The sequence below is a fragment of the Chlorocebus sabaeus genome, chromosome 1 (genome assembly GCF_047675955.1).
Source record: "Chlorocebus sabaeus isolate Y175 chromosome 1, mChlSab1.0.hap1, whole genome shotgun sequence".
NCBI lineage: Eukaryota > Metazoa > Chordata > Mammalia > Primates > Cercopithecidae > Chlorocebus > Chlorocebus sabaeus.
In genome coordinates this window covers 19,225,871-19,251,804 of record NC_132904.1, presented here as the reverse complement: position 1 = coordinate 19,251,804, position 25,934 = coordinate 19,225,871, and the positions used below count along the sequence as shown (strand labels likewise).

The 25,934-nt window shown below is 40.2% G+C and overlaps 1 protein-coding gene across 21 annotated transcripts in view; it reads right to left on the bottom strand.

Moving 5' to 3' along the window:
- PHF21A (PHD finger protein 21A) overlaps positions 1-25,934 on the bottom strand; it is a 193,780-nt gene that overhangs the window by 9,044 nt on the left and 158,802 nt on the right. For 18 of the 21 annotated variants that reach the window (XR_005240621.2, XM_037999457.2, XM_037999445.2 and 15 more), the window contains 6 exons: positions 15,307-15,405; positions 11,947-11,998; positions 11,336-11,415; positions 10,819-10,879; positions 7,788-7,951; positions 125-280 (listed from right to left, as the gene is read on the bottom strand). Coding sequence is in view for 20 of the 21 variants with exons in the window: in XM_037999457.2 (XP_037855385.1) it covers positions 125-280; positions 7,788-7,951; positions 10,819-10,879; positions 11,336-11,415; positions 11,947-11,998; positions 15,307-15,405 (612 nt within the window). In the remaining variant the exon portion in view is untranslated. Of the gene's footprint in view, positions 1-124; positions 281-7,787; positions 7,952-8,023; positions 8,047-10,818; positions 10,880-11,335; positions 11,416-11,946; positions 11,999-15,306; positions 15,406-25,934 lie in introns of all 21 variants that reach the window. The other 3 variants (XM_037999459.2, XM_037999461.2, XM_037999460.2) reach the window with 1 other exon arrangement.

The window sequence follows — 25,934 nt, the reverse complement described above, 5'->3', positions numbered from 1 at the left end:
AAGATGCAGCCTGGAGACCGACTGGGAGAGGGAAGAGACTGCCATTCCCCGGGAAAGGAATTCCTCCTGATGGCCGTGTCTTTGTCCTCCTTGGCCCTTCCCCCGTCAGACCCACCCACAGTACCTGGTCCTGACATCTGGGACAGATCCACATGCCCTTGGGAATTGTTTTCAGAGGGGGGTCTAAGCAGTCCAAATGATATACACGGGAACACGTGTCGCACATCAGTAACTGGCCACTTTTTCTGCAAACGCTGCAAAAATCCTCATGAATATCACCCTATAAAGTTGAGAGGAAAGGTAAGAAAAAGGACAAAAAAGGTAAAATTTTAATGTTAACATGCACATTCTAGATGCATATAAATGTTTTCGGACAATCAGCTGCCTTGGTCCAGGAGTACTCAAGAGAAGTAGGAATCACCATTAGCACAGGCCCCTACTCACTCCATATAGCTAAGGCTCCCCGAGTGGGGACAGTACAATAGTCCCCCCTCATCCATGGGGGCTATGTTCCAAGACCCCCAGCGGATGCCTGAAACCTCCGTATTGAACCCTATATATATGTTTTTCTACACATGCAAACCCACAATAAAGTTTAATCTATAAATTAGGCACAATAAGAGATTAACAACAGTGACTAAGAAAACGGAACAACTATAATGATATACTGTAATAAAAGATGTGAATGAGGTCTGTCTTCTTTTTTCTCTCTCAAAACATCTTAATATTTTCAGACTGCAGTTGACTATGGGTAACTGAAAGAGTAAGAAGTGAAACCTCAGATAAGGGAGGACTACTGTATACTTTTTTTTTTTTGAGGCGGAGTCTCGCTCTGTTGCCCAGGCTGGAGTGTAGTGGTGTGATCTCGGCTCACTGCAAGCTCCGCCTCCTGGGTTCACGCCATTCTCCTGCCTCAGCCTCTCGATTAACTGGGACTACAGGTGCCTGCCACCACACCCAGCTAATTTTTTGTATTTTTAGTAGAGACGGGGTTTCACGTGGTAGCCAGGATGGTCTCGATCTCCTGACCTTGTGATCCGCCCACCTTGGCCTCCCAAAGTGTTGGGATTACAGGCATGAGCCACCACGCCCGGCAGGGACTACTGTATTCTTAAAATTAAGAGTTTACAGGAGAGGTCTATAGTCGCCTAGGCCAAAATTAACATTATAGGCGATACCTAAGAGTTTATTATGTTTTAGTAGAGGACAACCTACGTATAGGCATGGAAGTCCATTCATCAAAGTGTTTCACAATATGATACAAACAATTCTCATCACCTATCAATTTTGGGGGGAGTTTAGAAGGACTGGGAAAGAAGACAGACAAAAATTGGAGTTTTCCTGAACTTGCTTGCTCAAGAAGAAAAAAATACAGTGAAAGTTCAAAGGGGAAAATATTAAGTCAGAAACAAATTAAATTCATATGCGAGTTCTTTCTAAAATGAAGAATTTAAAAAGCCAAAGCAACAGCTGACAATATTCTCCTAAAACCAGTATTTTGTGTTTGCTGTTCAATGGGCCATTCTATTCTGGGAGGCTTTATCCCTATAAAAACTTCACCAGCTGGAAAAAGATGAGCAGCCCCAGTCTGTTGTGCCAGTCCTGTCTCTCTACCACCCCCATCACAATGATAGTTATAGGACCCAGGTAAGTCTGCTGGAGTCTCTGAACAGAAGGCACCATCAGAATAAAGCAGATCTACTCAAAATTGGAAGAGGAGAACATAGCCAAAAAAAAAAAAAAAAAAAAAAGAGCTATTGAAGAGGTCTTTTCCAGTGAGTCAACTCCTAGCTCATTCTCTGGATGGGATTAAATCCACTGAGAAGGACACCAGGGAAGGGAAGACTGAAGGGAAGTGCCAGAGGTGACCCAGCAAGTCAAGCCAATGTGCCGCTGTGGATTTCCTGGCTATTCTGCCAGAGGGTCTAATACAGAAATTGTGCACAGGAAGCAATGATAGAGAGCAATGTGAATCCCTCCTTTCTATGATGTAATCCCTCCACCATCACCACTGAAGGAACACATCGTCATGGACCTACAATTTCACTCCAAGGGAAACTTGCTCTGTAATCCACTAGGGTATCTGGCAGCCCAGAAAAGAGGCTACAAAAGTTTTAAGATACATCATAGTGTGGATGGATTTTAATCTTTTTCTTTTCTTTTTTTTTTTTTTTTTTAAGACAGAGTTTCTTGCTGTGTTGACCAGGCTGGAGTGCAGTGGCGCGATCTCGGTTCACTGCAACCTCCGCCTCCTGGGTTCAAGCGATTCTCCTGCCTCAGTCTCCCGAATAGCTGGGATTACAGGCGCCTACCACCACGCCTGGCTTATATATTTTTAGTAGAGACAGGGTTTCACCATGTTGGTCACGCTGGTCTCGAACTCCTGACCTCATGATGCGCCCACCTCGGCCTCCCAAAGTGCTGGGATTACAGGCGTGAGCCACCGCGCCTGGCAGCTTTTAATCTTTCTTAGTAGGAAAATGTGACCCCTGGACAGTAAAAAAAAATACTTAACATATGTTCTAAAATATTACATGTGAATGTAGCCTAATAGTTTAACTTCTAGGCACCAAAAGAGGTAAGGTTTCATCCCTAGATCAACTACGATTTTCTTCCTTCATTATTAAAATCAGGCTGAGGGCTATTCTCCTCTAGAGGGTCAGCCTTTCTTGAAACTTATCCCTAAGTGGTGAGTCTGCATCTTTAGAAAGTTTATTTAAAATGTGTGATTTTAGAGACTGTTTTACGTGAACCATAGAAAAAATTATCAGTGATGAAGTGAATGAGACAAACTGGGCATCTTATTCGGCGGCACTTGGGATAAACGAAGAGGTGTTCACTTTCCTTTGCTTCTGAGCAAGGAGAACATCAAGAAATAGAAGGCAGAAAGACAGAAAATAAAAATTAAATTATTTATTTAAGTTCCCAAAGGAAACTTCCTATCTTGTTTATATATCCTGTAATTTTTGGTGTTAAGATTCCTTTTCACTCTTAAAGTTACTGAGGATCCCAGAGAGCTTTTATATGAGTTATATCTATTAATATTTACTGTAGTAACAGTTAAAAAACAATTTTTTTTTGAGACAGGGTCTGGCTTTGTCACCCAGGCTAGAGTGCAGTGCTGTGATCTCGGGTCACTGCAGCCTCAACCTTCCAGGCTCAGGTAATCCTCCCACCTCAGCCTCCCAAGTAGCTGGGACTACAAGCGCATACCACCATGCCTGGCTAATTTTTTAATTTTTTGTAGCGATGGGGGTCTCACTTTATTACCCAGGCTGGTAAAAACTTTTAATTCTGAATTACAGAACCATGAAAAATTACAAACATAGTATATCAAAACATTTTTAAACTCCAAAACACAGAGGTACACATTCCATTAGCCGCCAGAGTGACATCATCATCACACATCATGCAGTATCAGGTAAACTCCACTGTTCCGTCTTGAGAGAATGAGAATGAAAATGGCAAATGACAGTTTAGTATCATTGTGAAAATAGTTTTGATTTTATGACTCCCTGAAAGAGTCTCGGGAACTCCCAAACTACACTCTGAGAACTGCTGCCCAGAGAAATGAATATAAGATGCCAAAACATTTTATCCATACAGAACCGGTTCTTTGCCTAAAAAGAGCAGAGGAAGTGCTATCGAGGCACCATGCCAGGTCAAAAGGCTTAGGCTTTGAGGACTGACCAAATTATTACTATAAACCAGACGGTAGGTAAGTTGAAAGACAGCTGGCCATGATGCTTGGCTAGGTGCTGAGGAGGTGTGTTTTTAGGAAGCACCATGGCAATATCAACTGAAATTTCATTAAGTGATAAAAAATTTTTATAATTATATTAATGTATCTTCCCTTCTCATAAAAATGATGATAGTGGCAACAAGGTACATCTAGAGGATTAGTGCCTGGTAGGTTCTGTATTACACCAAGTCCCTCAAAATGGTTATTGATCCCTAGAAATGCCTGTCTCTCAAGTGTTATTGTTTAATTAATGTTGTTGGAACTTATGCTACCCAGCAGCAAACATACAGAGCCCTGTGTGTTGATTTTAATCACTGCCACTACTGGGATACTGTAAAAGGAGAAGTCAATTATCTTAAAAATATGTTCTACTGAGTTTAACTTAGGGAGTTTGTTAAAAAAGCTTTCTTTTACCTTTAGATTTCCGAAAAGAAATATGTTTCAATTTTAAGACAAAACCTGGCAGAAGCTCTTAGTTTGTGAGTTGATGAGTGGATCCTTTGGGTTCAATCTTTCTAAGAAAACCATAATCCCATTTGGCCCCAAAAATACAACAAAAACAACATTGTTTAGGAGAGAGACTCACATGTAGAACCACAAAATCATCTGTCCCCGAGCATTTGTGTACCACCCTAGAGGGAGAGCTCTACCAAGAGGCCAATGAGCTGGCGATCCTTTGGCAATACTTCAACTGAGAAGTTGGGACAATCTTTGGCGCTAGCAAACAAGATTTCTGAGAGAGACCCTGCCGCTTATTAACAGGACAGTTAGAAAACCTGTCAATTATTAATGCCAAAAGTTGGTAAAGCTGGACAAAATGCTGAATCTTTAGAGAATGATGAATCTGTAACCATCAATGACGTCTAAGGAAGGAAACAAGGAAACCCGTCAGAGAACAGAATTCTTCTATGACCCTAGTCCTCCAAAGATAACATTTTCTTTGTTGCCTCTGGAATTTTAACTCAGAATATTCATATGGCATTCTGCTGCTCCTTGGAGAGGGGTGTGCCATTAGGAGGTTCTGAGAACCTTCAAGTTCAAAGGACATTTTATCTTAGGATGGTCAATGACAAGCTCTGTAATTCACCGAATAACTGAGACATGTGTGAAGTGAAACTCTTTATTTCCCTCCCCAGATCTGCTACTCTTAATCTTTAGTAAATGGAAGCTTCATCTTTCTAGTCATTTAGGCCAAAAACTTTGGATTTCTCCTTGACCATTCTTTTTCTCATAACCCATATTCAATCCTGATGGCTCTTCAAAATATATGCAGACGTGATCACTTTTCTCCATCTCTGCTTCTTCCATCAAATTAGGCCAAGCTATCATCATCATATTTCTTTCCTTTTTTTTTTTTTTGAGACAGGGTCTTGTTCTGTCACCCAGGCCAGAGTGCAGTGGCGCAATCATGGCTCACTGCAGCCTCAACTTCCCATGCTCAAGTGATCCTCCCACCACAGCCTTGCAAGCAGCTGTGACTAAAGGGGCACACCAGTATGCCCGGTTAATTTTTGTATATTTAGCAGAGGCAGGGTTTCACTATGTTGCCATCACACCTCGCTAATTTTTTAGTGTTTTGTAGAGACAGGGGTCTTGCCATGTTGTCCAGGGTGGTCTTGAACTCCTGGGTTCAAGCAGTCGCCCACCTTGGCCTCCCAAAGTGTTAGGATTTACAGGTGTGAGCCACCGTGCCTGCCCATCATCTCTTGCCCGGACAATTGCAATAGCCTCCTAACTGGTCTTCCTGCTTCCATCCTATTTTCCCTATAGGCCCTTTTCTTCTGCATATTTTAGACACAGTGATCCTTTTTAAAATCCAAGTTGATTTTGCGTACACCTTAAAAATAATAAATGCAAGCAAGAATCATTAAAGGATGCTAAAAACATTAGGTAACAGTTTGTTGGGGACAGTTTTTATACAGACTCAAAGCTATCTCCACCACAGGAAAAAGGCACATTTACAGGTAGAAAAATCTGACAGAAAACTATCTGAGGAGACGCAAGTTAACATCATCAACAGGAGAGACTGACAACGTGTGCCTCCTGCTGTGATGCCCTGATAATGACCCATCGTCACTTATTAGCGCTCCTGCAAAAATGCATACCCTGAATCTACTGCTGAGAAAAAAAATCACACAATCCGAACGGAGACGCATTCTACAGAGGAACTGGCTATCTTTTTAAAAACATCAATGTTATGAAAGACAAAGAATGAGAAACTCTTCCAGAATAAAGGATTACCAAACAGACAATATCATGACAATAAATGTCAAGAGTAATCTTGAATTGGACCCTGGAGCAGAAAAAACAAAGTGTCACAAAAGCAAGTAAGGGACAAATGGAGCAATCTGAATATGGACTGTATATTTTATATAGTAATATTTTACTAGTGTTAAATTTCCTCAATTTGATAAAAGCATTGTAGCTACATAAGACAGTATTTTTGCTCTTAGGGGATATATAGTGGAATATTTTAGGGTGAAGATTCATGAAGTCTGCAACTTCTTGTTAACTGGTTCCCCCAAAATAAGTGTGTATGGTAGGTAAGAGGCGTATGTCGCAAAATGTTAACTGGTGAATCAATGTGAAAGATACACATTGGTTCTTTGTACCATTATTGTAACTTTTCTGTAGGTTTGAAAATTTCCCAAATAAATATTGAAAAATTATGTTACTCCTCTGCCCAAAACTCTCTAATGGTCTCCCATTTTACTGAGAACGAAAGCCACAAAGTCCTGCGCAACTGGCCCGGTCACCTCTGAGGCCTCATTTCCCACCACCCTGGCCAGCTTGCTCTGCCCCGCTATCCTGGCCCTCTTGCTTTTCTTTCAAGATGCCACGCACACTCCCACTTCAGGGCTTTGAACTGCGGTTCCCTCTGCCTGGCAGGCTCTTTCCCCAGATCCATGGTTCACTCCTTCACTTCCTGTCAGAGAGGCTTCACCTCTCTTCATAAACATCAGCCTCCGGCCAGTATGCTGTATGCCCTTAATCCACTCCATTTTTGTTTTCTTTTTAAGAGATGGAGTTTCACTCTTGTCACCCAGGCTGGAGTGTAGTGGCGCAATCTCGGCTCACTGCAACCTCCGCCTCCTGGGTTCCGGAGATTCTCCTGCCTCAGCCTCCTGAGTAGCTGGGATTACAGGAGCACGCCATGCTCGGCTAATTTTTGTGTTTTTGTAGAGACGGGGTTTCACCATGTTGGCCAGGCTGGTCTTGAACTCCCGACTTCAGATGATCCGCCTGCCTCGGCCTCCGAAAGTGCTGGGATTACAGGCATGAGCCACCATGCCCAGCCCCATTTTTCTTCATAGCACTTATCATTACCTGACATATTATATATTCACTTTCTTATTATCTGCCTCTTCAGATGAGCTCCTTGAGGACAGGGAGTTGGTTTTGTTCCCTGCTGTGTCCCCAGCCCCAAGAACAGCACTTGGTCAGCAGAGTAGCGCTGAGTAAGTATCTGCTGAGTGAATTCTGAGCTTTGTTGAGGTTCATTTAAACATTCAGAGCACTAGTTCACATTCCTGCAGTTTGTGGGTGAAGGGCTACTAAGTATTTGACAGGTTTTCAGGAAGCTGTTTCTGATCAACTCTGCTGAATACATTTGCTCTAAAGAAAACTTTCCACTTCTGGAATTGTATTTGAAGCAGCAAACAAGGGCTGCTGGGGGACCGTATGCCTTGTTCACTTTTCCCCACTCCCAAAACACTGATGACAGAAACCTGCACACCTCTCAATTGTATGAGCTGATCTCCCCGCCCCATCTGTTTTCTGAGAACTCATTCACAGTAGATCAAATTCAGACTCTGAAGGCTGGCTGAGTTCCATGAGGTTATATTTAACATGTTTCTCAAGGACATGGAAGGCCTGGAAACTCAAAAGAAAGCTGCCTTACATGGTATAACAAGCATTCTATAGGGTTTAATTGCTGTTCCAGGGTTAGTCAAGAAGGTGCAAGTCGGTAAGGAGACAACATATGATAACGCTTTTCCCAATTTAAGCTCTCAGAAAGACAGTGTGCTTTTCCCAAGTTACTTACGTCTGTGGAGGTGGGGCTGGGCAGGGACACAGGCTGAACAGGTGCAGGGAAAGTGAATGTGGTCTCTGTCTTTTCATTTTCAGGGGAGTCAGGATGACTGGATTGGGGGGATGTTGGGGTAAGGGCTCCAAACCCCAGCACTGCATTGTATTTTGGAGGACGACCTATATACCAAGAGAAGGGAACAAAAGGGAAAAAGGGGGAGGGAAAGAGAGGGGGAAAATGATCTTACATACCTTTGGCCAGTGTTCCTCATTGGCTAGCATGGAAAAGGAAGTGAGGTAGCAGACAGAAGGTTAATTCAACAGTCCCAAAGGAAGGAAGAGAAGCAAAGATTTAAATGTCATTAGAAACAACTACATGACTCTCAAGAGAAGGGAGGATAAGAGAGCTCTGGAGAATGACAGAAGGTGCTGGCTTATACAGAAAGACCTCACCTTGGGCAGATTGTGGTGAAGTTCCTGGACTATTGCGATTTGAGATTTCTAGTGCAAGAACCAAGGTAACAGAGCTCAGTGGGAGCCAGGGCCAGGAATGAGTTTATTTTTATTTTTATTTTTTATTTTTTTGAGACGGAGTCTCGCTCTGTTACCCAGGCTGGAGTGCTGTGGCGCGATCTCGGCTCACTGCAACCTCCGCCTCCTGGCTTCAAGTGACTCTTCTGCCTCTGCCTCCCGAGTAGCTGGGACTACAAGCACATGCCCAGCTAATGTTTTGTATTTTTAGTAGGGATGGGGTTTCATCGTGTTAGCTAGGATGGTCTCGATCTCCTGACCTCATGATCTGCCCATCTTGGCCTCCCAAAGTGCTGGGATGTGAGCCACCCCACCCGGCCGAGTTTACTTTATTTTTTCATATCTTTTGCATACTGTTCTCTAAGTTTCTCTGCAATCAGCATTCTCACAATACTATTAATGATTCTCAGTTCCCACAGACTGATTTATTTAGGATTTCTGCTTTTCCTTCTCTCTTCTGTCTGCATTTTATGAGGGTGGAGACAGGCAAAATTCAAGTTAACTATTCTTACCCCTTGCTGGTAGAGCTATTGAGAGGTATGTTCTGGGAGGAGCTTGAAACCTAAGAGCTTAAAAGATGCTCTGGGCTTAGCAATGAATTTTTAAGTATGAATTTTAAAGTATTTCTGTCCCTGGATACCCTCCCCAGTTGACTGGCAGCTGTCTCTCCATTTTACATGACAAACATCCTGATGAACTACATCTCTAAAAATTGGAGCTGTTTAAAAGTCTCAGGAAAGGCCCTGGCATCAGCACTCCTGAGACATCTGATTTGTGTAAGAGCGTTTTGACTCAAACCTCAAGGCTACAAAGCAACTTAAATGAGCCCCATGGGTATAGAAAGTCTAGGGCAGCCACTCTTGCCTCACCACATATCTAAGTCAGGGCCCTTGTCTTCTAAGGGCCGAGGTCATTGCTTCTAAGCTACGAGTGATCAAATGTATATGCCCAATATACCAAGGGAAAAAAAAGGTACAGAGAGGTACGAAATTGCCTATAAGCGCTGGTAAATGGTATGTAGGATCATGACTTTGCCAACAGTTATCATTTATATTAGGATTATGGACAAGAGTCATGATTCTGTCAGATGTTACAAAAATATTACCTCTCTGTGTTAAATTGGTGATGCCTACAGTACAAAGACAGTTCTTACTGGTTTGTCTTTTCCAGGGAGTTCAGTGCTGCTGGAAGGGGAAGAACAAGATGAATGCTCTCTTGTTTACCCACAAAAGGCATATCCTAGGCACTGTGGATGCAGGCTTTTATCCTCTGACCTTGGCAAGAGATGCCAAGGTCTTTCTGGCTCATTTAACCCCTGTCCTCTTAGCAGATGCTGCCCACTATCAGGCCAATTATTGTGGCCTCTGGCTGGGGGGCCCCTTTTTGAGAACTGCATCGGGGTCACTAAAAAAATCACCAAACACAAAACAAAACAAAAATAACTTAGAGTACTGGTTACTGTGGCCCAGGAATCAATATAAAGTCATGACTTACAGTTTCCCATCTAAATATTTTTGAGTACTTGAAGGACAGGACTGATGAAACATTAGAATGGGTTACTAAGGGTGGCTATATCTTTTTTGTGGGGAGGGAATGGTAATAGTGTAGTCCTGCCTAAGGCAGACAAAGGGTCAGGATGACCTCCTGAGCTTCCAATAGCTCTGAGACTGTGTGTGCACATGCAAAAATTAGTATGCTACTCCACTCACTCTGCAACCTTTCTAGCCTAGAACTATAATTCAGGGACACATTACCATGTGGAGAAAAGGACCTTGGGATGTATTACTGACATCAAAGAACAATTTCAGTACCTTGTTTATGAGCTCAAACCCTGAGCTGTTAAGACCTATTTAGACCTGCATGGTGAGAGATGCTGCTCCTGCTGCTGTTTTTTCTGCTCTGCCTAAAAGTAAGATCCTGGAATGTCCATGGGAAGGTCTGAAATATGGGATTGGAGCTCTTTAGGAATCTGTTCTTTAGGGAGCCTGTTTTGAGAGTGACCTTTACTTCCTTAGTTGGAGATGTCCTCTTTTCAAAGATTCTAAGTTCTCAAGTGTGGCTACCTCTTTCCTTCCTGGAAAGTCTGCAGCTCCAAGAAACTCAGCGTCACACTCTGGCCTTGCCAGCAGTAGGACAACCAAGACACTATTAGGAATACCTTGGCAACGGCAGTGCTCTGTTCTGCTTAATGACACTCAAATGCTTCCTTTTACATGGGGTTCTGTTCACTGTGCTACTCATGGATGGCCTGGCAGGCTTGGGGCAGAAATGCTACATTAAGCCATTCCCCTGAGTCAGCTTTGCCAGAATCCTAGTAAAGTCAGCTTTTGATTCAGCATACAGAACTCTAATAAGAAATCTCATTCTCTTTTCTCTCCCATTCTCAGAGAACAACAAAACTATTTTCAAAGGATAGAGGAATTAGGTCCTATAATGATGAGAGGAGGGAAGGAGAAGAAACACACACAGAAAGCAAAAGCAACAGCAGCAAGGGAGAGATATAAAAAGCTCCTCACCTCTCTTCCGGGTCCCAGGGTGCATTGTGCTGTTTAGGTATGTGACTGCACTCTTCTTACGCTTTGAGGATTGAAGAAGGAAAGGTGACTGTTGAATAGTGTGGTTATTACTAATACTGGCACAAGCTAAAGATCAAGCATGGCATGACTGTCAACATGCCAACTAGTTAGTGCTAATCATCCTAAGGTCTCAATGCTCAAGGGTTTTATTGTATGTACTTGGCTCTCAGAGACTATCTCAGAGAAGTCTGCCTCTGTTGCCGATGACAGTTGTATTGAAGTCAGGATGAATTAAAATTTTAAGGTAGGCGTGTATCTGCTGAAACGTAGGGAAAAAAACCTAAGGGGTAAGCAGTGACTAATAAAAATGATAAGTCAAAAAAAATCTACCACTTCACAGAACTGGCCAAGTGCAATCAGGGTGCTGCTCTTCAGCAGGTTTTCACAGGGGAGGCACCGAACAGCTCATAAATAAAACTGGAACATGAGGGAAGGGCCAGGCACTGGCCAGTAATACCTCTGGCTCAAAGACGGCTCCGCTGTAGACCGGATTTGCTGTTGTTCTTCTTTTTCGCTCTTGCCTCTTGCTTTGGATTTCTTGAGAGAAGAAAAAGTTTTGATTAAAAGAGAGGCATGGAGAACCTAAAAAACTTAACTTCATTGTTTTATCTATTGGTTTTCCCATAAGAAATCAGAATTAGGGACGAGTCTCTGTCTCACTGAAGCCTCAACAGAGGCAAGCACACTACTGGCAGCAAATGTGTAGGACTGTCTACTCTCACCCGCAAGACCACGCCGCCCCACACGTGGTTCTCTGTTGAGAGTTTAACAATAGACAACCCTTGCTACTTTGTGCTGTTTGGAAAAAGAAGAGTTCCCCTAAATGAACAGAAGTCACCTTAATTTAGGCAACTGGCGAGGTTTTCCCAGGACAGTAGTTTGGATAATGATAGGAACATTAGACAGAGGGAAGGCAATTTTCCCACTAAAGGAAATAAAGTCCACACTGGCTGAATCATACTCTATTTGTGTTCCAATTTTCTATTCTAGGAATTCAATCAAACACCATTTTCAGGAACAAAGCTGTGGGCCAGAAAAAAAGGCAGTGCCAAGAATATCTTCTCTTACCTTCTAGATGGTCATGTGTTACCAACCCTAGAGACACCATGAAGGCAAGTTTCTGTGCCAGAGAAACAAAAGAAGAATATACTTCAGTCTGGATTCTCACAAAGCCAATTGCCAGTTCCTAGTAGGACATTAGGGAAAGCCAGCCCAATGGGCAGGTCACATATGAACGCACAAGAGCAGACATTCTCTAAGGAGCCATGGAGATCCTCTACAGCAGGGGTGTCCAAAATCTTGGTTTCCTTCAATGTAGGCCACATTGGAAGAAGAAGAATTGTCTCAAGTCATAAATAAAATACAGTAACACTAATGATAGTTGATGAAATTTAAACAAAAAATCATAAAAAAACCTCACGATGTTTTAAGGAAGTTTACGAATTTTTGTGGGGCCACATTCAAAGCCATCCTGGGTCACATGTGGCCCATGGGCCACAGGTTAGAAAGTTTGCTCTAGAGGCTCTCTGGTCTAACAGGGCCAAAAGAGGACTGGGGCCTCATCTTCTTTCTCAATGACAGAAATCAGTATCTTGTGTGATCCGAGTTCCCCACCCCACAGAAAAATCCTCTTAAAAAGAAGAGGATTTCATACTCACAAAACATGCAGAGGGTTTTAAAGACCCTCCCATTTAACAAGCTCCAAATTCTGAGTATTTCGCTTGTCACGACTGGGTCCCAGTTTCTCACATTTATACTGCCACAATGCTAACTCACAGCTAAATGATTTTTAGGACAATGCTAACTCACAGCTAAATGATTTTCAGGAATGACAGCAGGTGTTTCTGCTGAATACTATGATTTTTCAATCACACGTGAACCTAAAAATTATGGAGCAATTTCTCTTTGAAGACCACTCTTAGGACTCCATCAGAAACTAAGCTGGTGAAAATACTGGGTCCCGAAGATGGAATGATAAGACTCTTCAAGCCGGAGAGGGAAACAAATTGATTTCTATTCTTTTCTTTGCTTGCATGTGGTCTGAAAAGTGTGTCTTCGTTTTCTGTTGTACTACTGCATGCAGTTTCTAAATATGCCAAATAATACATTATCAATTTCTTTCTCTGATGAATAAAGAACATCTTCAATTGTAAAAGACATAATCCTGTAGAGTTATTTATACCACAATTTGATCTTTCAAAGTCCTGACATCTTATCCTCGATATTATGCTACTTTGGCCTGAAGTGATAGGGTCAGTCTATTTGAAAATAAACTTCTTCACCAAGCCACTTGAGAACACAAAAATGTCCTTTACTGATAACTTCAGAGTCCTGAAGAAACATTTTTATATTATTTCTTATTTCAAAAACTTAGATGGGTACCTATCCCCTTGACAGCCAGATTAGTCCAGTAAGAAAAAGCAGTCTTGGCCTTTCCAGTTTTCTAAACTGTATGTTGAAGTGACATACACTTTGTGGTTGCCAACTGACTACATTCCTAATTTTCACTATTCCTTAGAGATATAATCAAGATCAAGAGGCTCTCCCCTAACTGTTGCTCTTTTGATGAAGCAGTGTGTGGACTGATATTCAGATGCAAGAAACAGCACCCTTCTTGGCCACTCACACCCAAATCATCTTTGCCAGTTTAGATCAAGTTCACAAAATAATTAAGTGAGAAAAAAATTCCTCTCTTGTGGAATAATTTTTATTTTTATTTTTTTGAGATGGAGTCTCACTCTGTCACCCAGGCTGGAGTGCAGTGGCACGATCTCGGCTCACTGCAACCTCTGCCTCCTGGGTTCAAGCAATTCTCCAGCCTCAGCCTCCCGAGTACCTGGGACTATAGGCACGCGCCACTGCGTCCAGCTAATTTTTGTATTTTTAGTAGAGACAGGGTTTCGTCATGTTGGTCAGGCTGGTTTTGAACTCCTGACCTCAGGTGATCCGCCCACCTCAGCCTCACAAAGTGCTGGGATTACAGGCATAAGCCACCGTGCCCAGCCTAAATTTTTGATGATAGAATAAAAAGTTGCCAAGAACTTTTACCTCATATATGTGTCCCACATATGCCAAGAGCTAATTTACTTTGTTTATGGCAGTGATTCTGTCCAACTAGAAGGTGAACTATCTGCTACTACACATGATGGTACTTGCTTGCCCATACTGGGTCTCGCTCCATCACCTAGGCTGGAGCGCAGTGGCACTATCTCAGCTCGCTGCAGCCTAGACCTCCCGGGCTCAAGTGATCCTCCTACCTCAGCCTCCTGAATAGCTGGGACTATAGACATGCGCTACCACACCTGGTTACTTTTGTTTATTTTTTGCAGAGACAAGGTCTCACTATGTTTGCCTAGGTTGGATCCTTCAGTTTCCTCTGATAGGGAAATTTTGCTCAATTTTTCCTCCTCAGAGCATAATACTTGCCATTAATTCTGTGGATGATTTCACAAGTTCCTCAGCAATTTCTGTGACTAGTATTTCTTTTTGGCTCAAGTTTTGGCCCTCTTTTTAAAGATAAAATTAAAAATTCATTCATTTCATAACAGAAAGAATTATATTTTGTACTTGTTTTAGGAAACCTGAACTGGCCCAATAAATCACTACTTTAAAAAAACGGCATGAAGCTTTGATGACTTTATGCCACTATTTCACATGGTTTCATTATGAAGAATGCACTAAGGATAGAGGCAAGTGAATTACTGGTCAAATGAAATCTAACTGTCAGATATTCATCATCACATTACCTGTCTACATTTTCTGTTTATAGCTACTTATGCAAAAGCATCAGACTGAAAAAATCTGCTTGTCTAAGGACATACAGATTCACATTCTATATTTTTATCAGGGTCTTCTTTGCTATTTATATTTATAATTGTATCCTAAATTGTGGTATAGATGTTACTATTTTCATCCCTACTTTTATGCTTCAATGGATTACTTTTGAGCTAATTCATTTTGGGTTTGATGTTCTAATGTAATACAATGGTTATAACAAAAACGCACATTTAATAAATGCAATTGATAATATAAATACACATTAGCTGAGTGAACTGGATATCTTATAAATGTTGGCTGAGACAAACACAACACAGTAATGATTAGGAACGCAATGGGACAGCTGGAAAAATCATCGTTCATCTTAACATTTCGAATTTGTAACATGCATATGAAGAATAATGTTTTTAAAAACTTTTCCTTTGATACAATCAAAATGCCTATGTACAAGTGCATGGACTCTCAAGACTACAGTCTAAGAATTCCACTCTAGACCAATTTGACTTGGCAATAACATTGTTGAATAATAAAAGTGCATTAGAAGATGAACATCAAGTTCATTTCATCATTCAGAGAGTAGGTGCCCCTCCTGTACATGAGAATAAACCACACACCATAGACTGCGACCTGCCTTTGGAAACACAGGCCTACCTGAGGGTTCTCCTCCCGTTTTGGTTTGGGTGCAGCAGGTGGGGTGACGGTGCGGCTCTCTGTTTGTTTCTCATCTGTTTCTGTGTGAGATTTAACTGTCTAGGAAAGAAAAATTAAATAAAAATTCAGAATTTGTTTTTTAGTAAAAGAGTGAAGCAATCAGAAGTTTAATAGTAGCAAGAAAGAAGACAACATATTCAATGTGGAACATATTAATAAAAAAGTTAATACTATAGATTTCATGGGGGGAGGGGCCACTAAAATGTAAAGCCCTAGTTGAAGTTATTATATTGCATGGCTACATATGGATCTATAAATACAACTCTAAATAAGGTATATGGAAAGAAAAATACAATTTAATTCCTAAGTATAAAAATATGGTACAGGTTGTCCTTTCTGATTTCCATGTATTTTAGGATGTGGGAGTAGTTTCCCAGAAGCAAGCCTGCTGCTTTTTTTGCTGTTGTTGTTGTTGTTTTGAGAAGGAGTTTTGCTCTCGTTGCCCAGGCTGGAGTGCAATGGCACTCAGTTCACTGCAACCTCTTCCTCCTGAGTTCAAGCAATTCTCCTGCCTCAACCTCCCTAGTACCTGGGATTACAGGCACCCACCACCACACCCGGCTAATTTTTGTATTTTTAGTAGAGACGGGGTTTCACCATGTTGGTCAGGCTGGTCTTGAACTCCCGACCTCAGGTGATCCGCCCACCTCAGCCTCCCAAAGTGCTGGGATTACAGACATGAGCCACCCACTGTTTTTATATTATAGGTCAAGCTCCAGCCCACAACCTGCTTACGATCAGAATGATATTGAAAACATCTTACATACATAGTCTTCTATTTCAGAACACTTCCAGTCATAATCTCAGAGAGACTGCGGAACTACCCTTACATGGAATATTAAACATCTGTCTATATAATCCATCAGAGGAGAGATGCAACTGCTAAGAGTGGGCCATCTTGCAACAGGCTGACTTCCTAATTTTTCCAAGCCTCTTCTTCCAGAAGCGTCTACTCAAGCAGAAGAAACACCAGTTGATTACCATCTTCAAATACTAAAGGTAGCTAGCATACTGGTAGACTGGGCTTGCATTACTATTCTCTTTTTTTTGAGATGGAGTCTCACTCTGTCGCCCAGGCTGGAGTGCAATGGTGCGATCTCGGCTCACTGCAACCTCCGCCCCTCCAGGTTTAAGCAATTCTCTGCCTCAGCCTTTGGAGTAGCTGGGATTACAGGCACGTGCCACCACGCCTGGCTAACTGTTTTCTTGTATTTTTAGTAGAGACAGGTTTCACCATGTTGGCCAGGCTGGTCTTGAACTCCTGACCTCATGATCCACCCGCCTCGGCCTCCCAAAGTGCTGGGATTACAGGCATGAGCCACCGCGCCCGGCCACATTACTATTCTTACCATGACCAATGGCTAACTCATTTTATGAAGCTCTCTGTAAATACTCAAATAATTTTAAAACAGGAAATATAAAACTGTAAACACAAACCTAATTTACTTTTTCAAAATTAGAAAAAATGTGGAAGTAATGTTCCTTTCATATGGCAACAATAATTAAATAAGTGACAATAAAACTGGTTATTGATGGGCAGGGGCTACATGAGACTTTGGTCCTACAAACAAGACATCTAAAGCTCTCAAAAATCATTATGCTGGAAATATTTTACTAGATCTCAAAAACTAACACAAAGATCTTTCATTTTCTTTCCTGGTCACTTCCATATCTTCCTTCTGCTTTTATATGATTACATAAGGAAAGCGTAAGCACCTGCCTTATCAATACGGTGGCAACCAGTGCTCTGGGGCACAAAGGCTGCTTTGCATTTTTTCCCCACTGGTGTTCTCTCATATTTCCCCCTTTATACTAAAAGCTATGTAAGAATGGGAATTGTTTTATGCACCTCTTGTTTTTGCACCCCTTTGAGCCTATTATGGTACTTCATGCAGAGCAGGTGTACAGTAAAGAGCTGACTGGTCTTCTGAGTGAAGAGTATGATCTAAGGGACAATCACTCAGGTCTTCCTCTCTCTCCATCACACACACACACACACACACACACACACACAATTTTTAATCAAAAAGGACACATTTCCTCCATAAAACAAACCACCAATGGGAAAGTAGTTTACAGTGACATTTTAAAAGTCCTGGATGCCCAGAAAGCTTATTTTCATGTCTCTTTGAATAGGAAGGACAGAAGTATGATGGAGGAGGGAGAAAAGAAGGTCAACTATAAGGGTGTGCTGTTCCATTCCAAGGCTGTGTGAAGTCTCTTGGAGTCTCTTACTTACGTTTCTAAGGCTGAGTAAAGCAATTAGCAGCAATGCTTTTAAGGAAGGGCAAATCAATTCTTCTCCACTAAAAAATTACCCATGGTTTAAACTTCTCTCTCTCATGCAAGAAAAAGCATGATTATCTCAGTGTTATATAAATAATACCAAAAGTATCCAAAAACAAAAATACAAATAAAACAATCAAGACATTGGTGGTAGTGGAGGGTGTCTTTCATTCATGGATCTCTTCTCTGGGGGAAGCCAGCTGCCACGTTGTGAGCAGCACTATGGAGAGGCCCAGGTGTGACGAACGGAACCTCCAGCCAACAGCCAGTGAAGAAGAAGTGAAGTCTGCCAACAACCATGTGATGAGCTCAGACGTGGATTATTAAGCTGTAGCACAGTCTTAAAATTACTGCAGCTCTAGCCAACTAGTTTGACTGCAAACTTGTGAGGGACTATCAGCCAGAACCATCCAACTAAGTTACAGACCAGAAGGAAATGGGTTAATATATTTAAAGTGCTGAGCAAAAAAACCCCCTATCAACCAAGAATTCTATATCCTGCAAACCATTCTTCAAAAATGGAGAAATTAAGACACTCCCAGATAAACAAAACCAGAGGACATTCACTACTAGTATACTAGTTCTAAAAGAGATGTTAAAGCGAGTCCCTTCAGGCTGAAATGAAAGGACACTAGACAGTAACTTGAAGCCATATAAAGAAATAAGAACTCCAATAAAGCTAACTAGATGAATAAATATAAAAGCCAGTGTTATTATTTTTTTTTATTTTTAACTTCTCTTTTTGTTTCCTATATGACTTAAAAGACCAATGCACAAAGTAATCATAAATCTGTATTAGTGGGTACACAATGTATAAGATATAATTTGTGACAGTAACAACATAAAGTGGGGGCAGAACGGTATCGGAGCAGAGTTTCTTTTTCCTTTATTGTCACTGGCAAAGCTTTTATTATTTATTTATTTATTTATTTATTTTTATTTTAGATTTGAGGGTACAGCGCAGGTTTGTTACATGGATATATTACATGATGCTGAGATTGGGGCTTCGACTGAAACCATATAAGCAGGGTTTTAAAAATCTAAGCTGGGGTTAATTCAAACTAGATTGTTAAAAATGTATGAATGTTAACTGTAATCCCCATGGTAACCACTAAGAAAATAATTACATACAGAAACAGAAATGAGGAAAGCATGAAAATGACACACTAGAAAAAAAATCAAACCAAAAGGCAGTATTAGAGGAAATGAAGAATAAAAAACATAACATATACAGAAAACAAATAGCAAAATGGCATTAAGTCCTTCCTTATCAGTAATCACTTAAATGTAACTGGATTAAACTCACCAATTAAAAGACAGACTGGCAGAATGAACAAAACACATGATCTAACTATATGCTGTAAGAGAGACTCATTTTAGAGAAAAAGACACAAAAAGGTTGAAAGTGAAAGGATGTTTATAATGAATGGCTATAGGACTATCAGACAAAAGTGACTTAAAGTCAACAACTGTTACAAGAGACAAAGAAGCTCATTATGTAATATACTGACAAAAGGGTTGATTCAAAAAGATGATATAACAGTTATAATCATATATGTACCAAACAACAGAGCCCCAAAATATATGAAGAACATTTCAAAAGAACTGAGGACAGAAATAAACAGTTCTACAATAATAAATGGAGACTTCAATATCCCACTTGAAGTAATGGATAAAACTTGCGCAGAGATTAAAAAGGACATAGGGAACTTGAACAACACCATACACCAATTGGACTTGTCAGGCATATGAAGAATATTCCACTACACAAGAGCAGCATGCATATTTTTATCAAGTGTACATGAAACATTCTCCAGGACAGATTATATGTTAGGCCACAAAACAAATATTAACAAATTTAGAAAGACCAGAATCACATAAAGTATCTTCACCAACCACAATGGAAAGAAGCTAGAAATTAATGGCAACAGAAAACTGGAAAACTCACAAGTGTATGGAAATTAAACAATACATTCTTAAACAAGCAATGGGTAAAAGAAGAAATCACTAGGGAAATTAGAAAATACTTTGAGAGAAATGAAAACAAGGCCACAACATACCAAAACTTATGCGATGCTGTGAAAGCGGTACTCAGAGGGAAACTTATAGCTGCTAAGAGTCTATATTAAAAAAGAAGAAAGAGCTCAAATCAATAACCTAACTTTACAACTTAAGAAACAGAAAAAGAACTAAATTCAAAGCCAAAAAAAAAAAAAAAAAAAAAAAAGAAATTAAAAGACTAGGATGAAGATAAATGAAATAGAGAAGAACAACAAAATCAACAAAACCAAAAGGTGATTCTTCAAAAAGAATAACAAAATTGACAAACCTCTGGTTTAGACTAAGAAAAAAAGAACATACAAATAACTAAAACCAAAAATGAAACTGAGGACATTACATCTCACAGAATTCAAAAGGATTATAGGAGAATATACTGAGAAACTGTACACCAACAAACTAGACAACATAGGTGCAATGGAAAATTCCTAAAAACACACACATTACCAAAATTGACTCAAGATACAGAAAATCTCAACAGACCTGTAACAACTAGAGATTGAAACAGTAATCAAAATTCTCCCCCGAAAAGAAAAAGTACAAGATCAGATGGTTTTATTAGTGAATTCTACCAAACATTTAAAGAATTAGCACCGATCTGTCTCAAATTCCAGAAAATACACTCTTAAATCATTCTACGAGGCCAGCACTACTCTGATACCAAAGCCAAAGACACCAAAGAACAGAAAATGGGCTGGGTGCAGTGGCTCATGCCTGTAATCCCAGCACTTTGGGAGGCCAAGGCAGGAGGACAGCTTGAGCTCAGGGGTTCAAGACCAGCCTGAGCAACATGACAAAACCTGGTCTCAAAAAAAAAAATATATATATATATATATATATATTTAGCCAGGCATGGTGGTGCACAACTGTAGTCCCAGCTACTTGGGAGGCTGAGGCGGGAGGATCACTTGAGCCGAAATCGTGCCACTGTACTCCAGCCTGGGTGACAGAGCAAGATCCTGCCGTGTCTCAAAAGAAAAAAAAAAAAAAAAAAAAAATTAAATTATAGGCCAGGCTTGGTGGCTCATGCCTATAATTCTAACACTTTGGGAAGCCAAGGTCAGGGGATCACTTGAGCCTGGGAGTTCAAGACCTGCCTGGGCAAGAAAGTAAGACCCCATCTCTACAAAAAAATGTAAAAAAATTAGCCAGGGATGGTGGTGCATGCCTGTAGTCCTAGCTACTTGGGAGGCTGAAATGGGAGGATCACTTGAGCCTGGGAGGTTGAGGCTGCAGTGAGCAGCAATTGCACCACTACACTCTAGTCTGGGTAACAGAGCGAGACCCTGCCTCCAAAAAAGCAAAAACAAAAAGAACAGAAAATTACAGACCAATATCCCTTATGAATATAGATGCAAAAACTCTCAACAACAAAAGTTCCTCAACAAAATACCAGTAAACTGAATTCAAGAGCACATTAAAATGATGATACACCATGATAAAGCCAGATTTATCCCAAGAATGGAAGGGTGGTTCAACGTAAGAAAATCAATATAATATACCACGTTAACAGAACCAAAAGGAAAAAAAAAATATGACATCTCAATTGGTGTAGAAAAAGCATTTGTCAAAATGTAGCACCCCACTACACACACAAAAAGGGTTAACTATGTGAGGAGATAGATATGTTAATTAGCTTGATTATATTAATCATATTACTATGTATATCAAACCATCATATTGTATGCCTTATATATGTACATTTTTTATTTAAAAAATTCCAGTATCTGTTCATAAAAACACTCAGAAAGCTTGGAATAAAAGGGAATTTCCTTGACTTTAGAGAAAACATTTATGAAAACACAGCTAACATCATACTCAATGGTGAAAACTTTCCACTTGAGATCAGCGACAAGACAAGAATGTTTGCTTTCACCATTGCTATTTGATATTGTACTGGAAGTTTAGGTCAGAGCAATTAGGCAAGAAAAAGAAATAAAAGACACCCAAATTGGAAAGGAAGATGTAAATCTCTATTTGCAGATGACATGATCCTACACAGAAAAAAACTCAAAGAATCCATAAAACAAAATACTAGAGCTAATAAATAAATTCAGCAAAGTTGTAGGGTACAAGATCAAGACAAAAATCAGCTGTGTATCAAAGGACTGTATCAAGAAAGCAAAAAGGCAAACTACGGAACGGGAGAAAATATTTGGAAATCATGTATCTGGTAAGGGTCTAGTATCCAGATTATATAAAGAACTCTTACAACTCAACAACAGAAAAACAACCCAATTTAGAAATTGGCCAAGGATTTGAATAGACCTTTTTTCATTGATGTACAAATGGCCAAGAAGCACATGAAAAGATGCTCACCATCATTAGTCATTAAGGAAATGCACATCAACACTACTTCGCACCCACTGAAATGGCTATAAATGAAACAAAAAGGAAAGTAATAGGTGTGGTAAGGATGTGGAGAAGATGGAACGCTCATATACCGCTGTTGGGAATGAAAAATGATTCAGTTGCCGTGGAAAACAGTTTGGCAGTTCTTCAAATAGCTGAGCAGAATTACCATATGACCTAGCAATTTCTACTCCTAGGTATATACCCCAAAGAACTGAAAACAAGTAGTCATTCAAATGCTTGCACATGAATGTTCACAGCAGTACTATTCACAATAACCAAAAAGTGGAACCAACCAATGTCTTATGATTTCCTAGGTCTATCAAGAGATGAATGAATAAACAAATTGTGGTACATACATGTCATGGAATATTATTCAGCCATTTAAAACAGAAGAGGGCACTGATACGTATTACCATATGGATGACTCTCAAAAACATGCTAAGTGAAAGCAGCCAGACATAAGATATCACATATTGTATGATTCTATGTATATGAAATACCCAGAACAGGTAAATCTATGGAGACAGAAAGCAGATTGGTGATTGCCAGTGGCAGGGTGGAGGGCAAAAGTTAAGTAACTGCTTAATGGATACTGGGTTTTATTTTGGGGTAATGAAAATGTTGTAGAACTTAATAGAAGTGGTGGTTGCACAATACTGTGAATATACTAAATGCTACTGAACTGTTACTCTAAAATGATTAATTTTATGTGATTTCACCTCAATTTTAAAAAAAACATTGGATTAGAAAACAAAAAAGAATTCATAGATATCTCTTTGATGCACCTGAAGTTTGGTCTCTATCTGAGATTATAAACCATTATGCAGACTCGAACTTGTCTTGCAGATGTTATTTTCTGCCTATATGGTGTTTAAACAGTTACCAGTATTTTAACAACTAGGCAACTTTTAAAAACATCTGGATTTCAGGCTTTTCTTGAAAAAGCCTCCATGTGATAAAACTTTGTTATTGCCAAGAAGCAGCTGCTTCCTTGAGATTAAGCATATTACTGTGCAGTTTGCCACAGTTTCTTCCATTTTCTATTGTCAATTATTATCACGCTTGTCTTACTTATTATTTTAAAGGGGAATTAAGAATAAACGTGGGATATCTCTTATACTCATGTTCCCACTGAAAGTGGAAAAATAAAAAATCCAGTTGTTTACTCCTAGCCTGTTTCACTCACTTACATCTCCTCTTCGAACCCACGGTTATCAGAATTTGTAACTCCTATTCTTTTGGTATCATAAAAGAATCCAAAAACTGCACAAACCTAGAATGAAGTTAATCAAGTACACTTTATATACTTGTCTGCATGAAAAATCAAAGTTAGGCAGATGCAAATAAATGTCCAAATAATTTTGTTCATCCAGATTGGGATTGAAGGCAAAGCAAAATTCATGGTTTGGTCATTTGGATCTATTTTCCCTACTATAGCACCAGTATTAAACTGGGGTAACGGGAGGCATCAGCACAGGTTTACTAAACAGGGAAAACAGAAATTTGAAGATAATACATCAGATAATATTATTATCTTGTAAGTACTCCTCTTTAGAAGATACTGTGCAGATTCCTATGAAAAATATTTACGGTAATGTGGTAATTTTTTTCCCCATAGAACCTTGGATATTTTTCAGTAGCTCCACCTTGACGACATACATAGAAGTCTTTGTTGCAGGGTGTGCAGTGGGGTGGAGAAGAAAGAAACATAATTCCTGAGAACTCCATCAGGCACAGTCTAATAAATATTAAATACCTTATCTCATTTCATCACCAACAGGTGTTAGCCCCATTTTAGAGCACTGGAGAGGATAAGGACACAAAGGGAGGTGATGTGGAGGCTCTATCATAAGTCTTCTGGCTTCATCTACTTTTCTGTCTAAAACAAGTCTTCAGCTTCAGAGATTTTTAAACCTTACCACTTGTTTTCTCAGAGCCACAATGGAATGTGGTTTCTAATAAGGGATAAGATCTCTTATCTGGGGTGGATAAGGAAGTTGGTTATGTCTGACAGGGGAAGGACACATAAGACCACTGCTGTTAGAACTGGCATTGCCTTCTCCCATTCCTATGCCAATGTGGGAGGCCATGCTTCCTTCGCCTGGAGACACAGCCTCAGTGCCTGCTCCAAACACACTAGAAACTGAGTTCCGTGAGGGTACGGGCTTTAGTTTGTCCACCTTATATATAGGCACCACATGCAGCATAGCAACCAGCACTTAACACATTTTTATTAAATGAATGATGTTATTATCTAAAGGGAATAGCAGAAAGCAAAAGGGAACCCATTTAGCCTGGTCATAGAGAGAACGCTGGATACAGGTTTGGTAACTCTGTGAACAGGTTCTTCCATGGCTACAAACATTACGTTGTTTTACCTTTAGCTCTAAGATCTATGAGATCTCTTACTGGCTATAAATGTGATACTGGGAAATATAAATAGAAAAGAAGGCTAGTTGAAAGAAATAAAGTAAGAGAATCCAGAGAATGCAATCTAGTGTAAAGAGAGTCTCTACTGATTGGGCTTGGTAACCTCTAGGACTATTACGCCAGGCTGCCCAGCAAACTAAAATAACAATGACTGAATTCCTTTATTAGACCAAAAAGAAGAGAGAACATTGGCCGGGTGCGGTGGTTCACGCCTGTAATCCCAGCACTTTGGGAGGTTGAGGCGGGTGGATCACGAGGTCAGGAGATTGAGACCATCCTGGCTAACACAGTGAAACCCCGTCTCTGCTAAAAATAAAAAAAATTAGCCGGGTGTGGTGGCTGGCACCTGTAGTCCCAGCTACTTGGGAGGCTGAGGCAGGAGAATGGTGTGAACCCGGGAGGTGGAGCTTGCAGTGAGCCAAGATGGTGCCATTGCACTCCAGTCTGGGCAACAGAGCAAGACTCCGAGAGAGAGAGAACATGAAATTTACCGCTACAAAAGAAATTATTTTAATTCTTAAGAATTCAAGGATATCTTTTTGTAATATTATAATTAAAATAAAAAGCTCTATCAACATGAAGGCCAGGACATGAAAAGATGTTTAAGATCTATTAAAGTAGGAAAAAAACCAAATTACAAAATATATAGTTTGATTTTGGTTTTTGCTTAAAAAATGTTTTACATGTACATAGAAAATATCTGGGGGACGTGCGTGGTGGCTCACGCCAGTAATCCCACCACTTTGGGAGGCCAAGGCAAGTGGGTCACCTGAGGTCAGGAGTTTGAGACCAGTCTGGCTAACATGGTGAAACCCTGTATCTACCAAAAATACAAAAATTAGCCAGGTGAGGTGGTGGGCACCTGTAATCTCAGCTACTCGGTAAGCTGAGGCAGGAGAATTGTTTGAATCTGGGAGGTGGAGGTTGCAGTGAGCCGAGATCCCACCACTGCACTCCAGCCTGGATGACAAGAGTAAAACTCTGTCTCAAAAAAAAAAAAAAAAAAAAAAAAGAAAGAAAAGAAAAAAAAAATCTGTAAGAATATAATCTAAACTGTTAATAGTAATTAACTCTTGGGGGTAAAATTATGATAAAAGTTTATTCTCTCTTTAGATTAAGCAGAAAAGCACTTTCTACAATTTATATTTTTGTAATGTCTGAATTTGTTTTAAAAATGAACTTGTATTATCTTTGTAATCATAAAAGAAATGTAAAAATGAAACCACAATAATTTGTCTCCTAAACATACCTTTATCAAAAAAAGAGGTAAAGAGAAATAATATTTAATAACCTAAAATAGTGTTGTGAAACCAGGTTCTGAGGAACACTGAGGCTCCTCAGAGGTTCTTTGAGAGCCAGCGCAAGACAACATGTCCCCACCCAAACTCATAAGCTTGAGCATCTGACTCTCAGTAGCTTAATACCAAAGTTCTGCTGTC